The sequence below is a fragment of the Eptatretus burgeri genome, chromosome 17, assembly GCF_056783735.1.
Source record: "Eptatretus burgeri isolate ZD-2024b chromosome 17, Ebu_testis_v1, whole genome shotgun sequence".
NCBI lineage: Eukaryota > Metazoa > Chordata > Myxini > Myxiniformes > Myxinidae > Eptatretus > Eptatretus burgeri.
The window spans coordinates 30,690,461-30,696,460 of record NC_140977.1 but is presented as its reverse complement, the minus strand read 5'-3'; the positions used below and the strand labels follow the sequence as shown (position 1 = coordinate 30,696,460).

Sequence of the window (6,000 nt, the reverse complement as noted above, 5' to 3'; positions counted from 1 at the left end):
CTGCACTCCCATACCTTTACCAAAGACACAGCCTTGTCGTGGTTACACACATGTCCAATTTTCCATGACACAACATATGGTAAATGACATGTTGTGGAGGACTTTGTCCCACATCTACGACATAAAGCTCATTCTAACAACTGACTGACCGACTCACTGACTGATACAAAAGATCGGAACCTTCCTGGTGACGTGGAAAGCTGAAATTTTGCTTGCTGATGGACATCGAAGCCGATACACTGGGAAAAAAAAATCACAAAACCATCAGAAAACATCCGTAAATGAAAATATAAATAAATGAAAAAAAAATGAAAAAAATGCAGGTGAGCGATCAGAGACAATGGGGAAGCATGGTCGGTTATTGCTTACAATGTGTAAGTACACCCAGATAGTGCCATAAAAAATTGTTCCCCAAAGCAAAATAAACAGTTAAAATACCTTCCTGAAACAATGGTTTTTGAACCACAAATACGTTTACAATATCAAAAAGAGGGGAGTGGAGATAGAATAGAAGAAAATAGTATGAAATATCATACAGAAAGGTTCAAAGAGAAACATAGGGAAAAACACAAATAATATTATTATGAATTCAGAAGATAAAAATATACAATGAAAAAGCCCTCGTATGGCATTTACATCAATGAATGAAATAACCATGCACATGAAAAGATGAACACTTATTCATGAGAGTCAACACACGGAGCAAAAATAACAATTTATACAAGGAGCAGAGAGCAGCACTATGAACCTTTGGCAATGTCAGAAAGGTTTTGGCTCATTGGTTCAGCTTTGTCTTCAACATTCTTCCCGTTGAACTCCACGTGATCATCCATCTTTGTGGATTCTTCAACCTCGCTTGAGATGGAGCGTGGGAAGAACCAGAAGGGAAGAGCAAGTAGGAGAGAGGTGACGCCAGTAATCAAGAAACCCAACCACCAGGCACCAACCCAACGGTTATCTTTTGGTGTAATGGTCACATCATCTGGCAAAAGGGAGTAAAAACACAATAAAATGGGGGTGTTCGAGAAGAGAACATTGCAAAAACGCAGTCATCATAGGTTTGCAATTTTCTACTTGTATATCAACTGCTTGCCAATACTACATTCATTGTTTGGTGTTAGGAGCTGTCTATATCTTGATTTTTATGGTGGGAGAAGTTCAGGCTAATGCAGGCTGAGAAAGGAGGGTGAAGATAAACACTCGCATATGTATATATTATAGGTAGTGGACAAAAAAGTGGAAACACCAACGTAAAGTCACTTAATAGGGCGTTGGACCACTACGTACGGCCAGCATGGCCTGTATGCACCATAGCATCACGTCTACTAGCGTCTGTAATTCTGCAGGATGGATGTGGCACCATTCTTCCACCACGAGAAAGTCAATCAACTCACACCTATTTGATGGAGGTGGAAAACGCTGTCTCAAGGGTCTTTCCAGAATATCCCATAAATGCTCGATTGGGTTCATATCTGGTGACTGAGAAGGCCATGACATATGGATAACCTGAGTGTCATGCTCATCAAACCATTGGGTGACCAGATGTGCTCTGTGGATGGGGGAATTGTCATCCTGGAAGACACCCCTTCTGGCAGGAAAGAAATGCTGCAACATGGGGTGAAGATGACCACTCAGTACCATTAAGTAGCTGTAGGAAATTTGAAACAATGGCTTCCACCCACTGTTGCCCTTTGATGATGATGTCTTTCCCTTGGAGCTCCATGCTGACCACTTTAGACACCATTGCTCATAAATCATCAGCAAGTTGAGATGTCTGTCACTGAAACTCCTGCCAAACGTGCCCCAACAATCATCCCTCTTCCAAAGTCACTGAGATATCCTCTTACAGCCATGCTGGCCATAATTTAGGCAACCAGGCCTGTGCAGCATTTTTACACATGACCCTAAATATGCAGGGATGTTATTTGATTAATTAACACATGGTGTTAATTAATGGGTCACAACTGTGTGGGTTAATTAATGGGTCACAACACATGGGTCACAACTGTGTGGAAGCCATTCCTTTCAATATACCTTGGTGTACCTCATTTACCCAGGTGTTTCCATTTATTTGTCCACGACCTGTATATATATATATATATATATATATATATATATATATATATATATATATATATATATATATATATATATATATATATATATATATATATATATATATATATATATATATATATATATATATATACATATATCTGTGAATAACAAGACCCAATCACAGCTCACCCATAATTAAAGGAAATAACCAATCAGCTCTCATGAAAAGCTACACAAGGTAAGCCCTTTGTTGCTTCAAACTCCACCCGAGTGCCTCAACAGCTGTTGGTGAAAAGGGAAACCACATGGAAAGATACCATCATCTCATCATCTTGGATTCTAACCTCTCTTATCCTTTGGTAAAACTGGAAGAAATTTGAAACAATCGCTCGATGAACATGATAGAGCAATTAGGCTTGGAAAGGTGACCCAGTCAGCCATTGCACGTCATTGCCAGCAATCTGGCCATAAATTTGACTTTGATGGAACCCGTGTCCTCGACATCTAACAAACGACACAGGTTGATTTTGGAAGCATGGCACATGAAAAGCCGGGAGGGTGGTCTAACTATGGAGATGGTGGACATACCCACACAATACACACCTCTGATGCAAATGGCGAAAACTGGATGGTGCAAACGGCTGGATAAGGTGAACAACAAACACCCAATCCCAAGCACCACATCCACATGTGCACAACACCCAACGAGAACCTCAACACTCGCACAACCAACACCTCATTATGCCCAACCCAGACACGAAACCAGCCGTGTTCATGCTCCGGAAACACAAAAACAACCACAAGCACACACACGTGCTCACCCACACACATACACCATCAGATAACGTGTAAGTAAAAACACAAAAGAGCACAGCACCCCTTCAATGATGTGATTTGACATTTGTTTTTGCTTTTGCAAAAAAAACATAAGCACTCCTCCATTTGATCTCTCTCACGAGCACGTGACTGGAAATGAGTGGTCGTATCGAAATAAAAACCGGACAATAAATAAGTCTGTTGTGCTTGATGAAGCCGGCTGTGAAGCCGGCGAAACGTTGCCTGAGACCGGTTCTGCTCTTGATTTTTTTCTACAATTAGCCGAGTCGATCTAGTTTTTTTTACTTTTGGTTGGAAGCGCTTTCTTTTTCTTCTTAAAAAATTATATATATATATATATATATATATATATATATATATATATATATATATATATATATATATATATATATATATATATATATATATATATATATATCTTAAATTGGTTGTGACTATTTAGCGAGGTGTCTTGTATGCAGATTAGATGTGGTTTGGTTAGAAGATGACTGATAAACTTAATAATTTTAGACCCATGGACAGCTACATTTTTTGCATTCCATTGGATAACTATCATTATTCCACGGAGGAGTGTTAAGACTGTTTAGAGTCTGTCCGTCCCTCTGATTTTATTCCCTGAATGAATGAATATTTTATCGATGTGGATGGAAGAAATGCCCTCTCAACCCAGGTGTTTAATGGCTGAAGAGGAAATATATTTCTTTTGTCCGATCTCCTTTTTGCTTGGGCTGCACAATAAAACTGAGGAACCCCACACCTGGTAATCTTCATATCTACATCAGCGATTGCACTCTCGGTTTGACATTCTTGATCTTTCATATCAATCTGAACTCCCACCGATTTTATCAATATTTTGACCTGGCTATATGTTTTGGTCTTAATGTTGACTTTGTATTTATTGGGGTCTTAGTTTTGGGAACCTTGAGAACAACCTCAACGTAGCACAGCTTCCCTTCAGTTTGTTTAGCACTGGTGCAGCTTCCGCAGTCATGGTTTCCATAACATTTGTTGCAGCATTGTTTTCCCCGATAGGCTGAAGTACTCTGCCCAAATTTTTGGCACTTGAAACATCTTAAGGGGGAAAGGATCTATTCACATACAGTGAAGGCCTGATAACTCAGAAACACTTTGGGAGGGAAGGCAAGATTGCCAAAGGTCAAAACCACCGGTGTGGTGTCGGCCCCATTCCTAACAGTGGTGAGAATCTGGCTGTCAACAACTCCCACATCAGCTAAATGGCTCTTAATGTCATCAATTTGAACAGAGAAAGCAATTCTGTAAATGACTTCTCAGCTTTCCCTCGAAGACCTAGCAATCTGACATGAGATTCGAACACCGCCGAAATGAGAGGCTCTCAAAACTGTTTCCTGTTGTGCAATCGATTTACATTCGATAAGTAGGTCACCCGATAGAAGGTTCTTGGCATTGCATACGTCTCCAAATTATTTTTTTAATCAATGTTGTCATTTTGATTGGTTTGTTCAAACTCAAAGATTTAGAGCCACCAGAGGCCGAAATTCTCACTATGAGTTTGCCATGGTGCTTTTCGAGGTTAGTGAGGGTCTAAACTACTTTGGACAAGTCCGACTCACTGCTACTCTCCCTCCGAGGCCTGCCCCTCTTCTTAGCTTGATTAACGACCGATGGCGGACCCTCGTCGTCATCTTTGCCAGACAAATTCTCCATCATCACTCACTTCTCAACACCTAAGAGGATGATATTTGGCCCAATATGTGGAATTGAATGTGTGAATAAAGAGGAAAGACAGGATAAGGAATGCTTTAAGACAGCCAAAGCACTCTTGAACCTCAAAATCATCGTCTCATGAACGTGCCAACAGCTTAGGAAGCAATAATGATTTAAGTGAGGTTCAAGGGGTTTCATGTAATAAATGCCAGTTTAGTTGTATCTTAATTTCTTCAAATAAATGTAAAAACTTTTCCTAAGTGCCAGAACAGCATGTTCTTGTCTTTTATTTTTATTTTGCTTGAGGTTCCTCAATTACCAACCACTCTCTTCTCACGGAATTTCTCATGGTTGTTGTATGTGAAAAACATCGTCAGTGGCGTGACTCCACCACTTCGTCCCTCGGTGGTTATCTCACAGCCAGTCGCACCAGAGACAGTGGAGAAGAAGGGAAGGCATTTTAACTCAGAACCGGTGGTGGCCAGAGACAGCGGAAAAGAGGAAGCTGCCATTTTTGGCCAGGAGCATCATACTGAGGTACAGGCAAGACCTTATAGAGGAGTTGCATTGTTGAAGACCGAACTACGTCATTTGGAGCTGCATTGCCTTTGATAGAGAAAGGACGAGTGAGGGTGAGTGAGAAGCACTTGAGACAGACCGTGTTGATGTTTCGGAGATGCTTGGCAACAGGACGCGTCCTGAGCCATTTCTCCCTGCCTTTTGCCCTGCTGCTCTGACAGAGTCGTCAGGGGTTCCATCTGAAAAGGCCTAAAATCCTTTCCCTATCTTATCTCTTGTTTTCCTTTGATCACTTGCAATTTTATTCTTTTATTTTGTTGCCCTCCCCTCCCCGGGGTGTGCATCTGTTGGCCATCCGTTGGATTCATTGTGGCCTGCTATGTGTCGATTTGTAAGTTAATTAATTCCGTCACTACGATTGAGTGCCTTCAGGATCTTGTTGCATACTTTGCTTTCAGTGTACCCTGCTGCTTGATTTATTGAGGAAATAAGTGGCATTCAATCACATCGTGCTTGACTTTACACCACCAGTAGGCCCCCTCCCCCTTGATTGGTGGTAAATCTCCTTTGGATAAGTGTACACGTGCTAAGTTTATGTACTGGTTTTAATCTAGCCCTGGCATTAAATTTGATAATTCTGCTCAGTCAATCTGACTGAATGCGTACATGGCATGACCTACATACTGGAAACATATTGACTTCCTGGGTAAGTCAGCTTACATTTTTTCCATCCAGAGTCGAGAGTTAAAGCACCCTGACACTGAGATATAAACACTGGTGCCATTATCGCGTGCCATTATCCAGCAGAAGTTACACCTCAGACTTCACCAGACTTAAACCCTGCCAAGGGATTATAAAACGCCAGATTTCACACAGAAAGCGAGTCAGTCAGTCGGTTCT

General features: G+C 41.0%; 1 protein-coding gene across 3 annotated transcripts in view; it reads right to left on the bottom strand.

The window, feature by feature from the left end:
• LOC147009676 (solute carrier organic anion transporter family member 1C1-like) overlaps positions 1–6,000 on the bottom strand; it is an 85,941-nt gene that overhangs the window by 30,506 nt on the left and 49,435 nt on the right. For all 3 annotated transcript variants that reach the window (XM_085863039.1, XM_085863037.1, XM_085863040.1), the window contains exon 7: positions 749–982. In XM_085863039.1, coding sequence (XP_085719165.1) covers positions 749–982 — 234 coding nt within the window. The remainder of the gene's footprint in view (positions 1–748; positions 983–6,000) is intronic.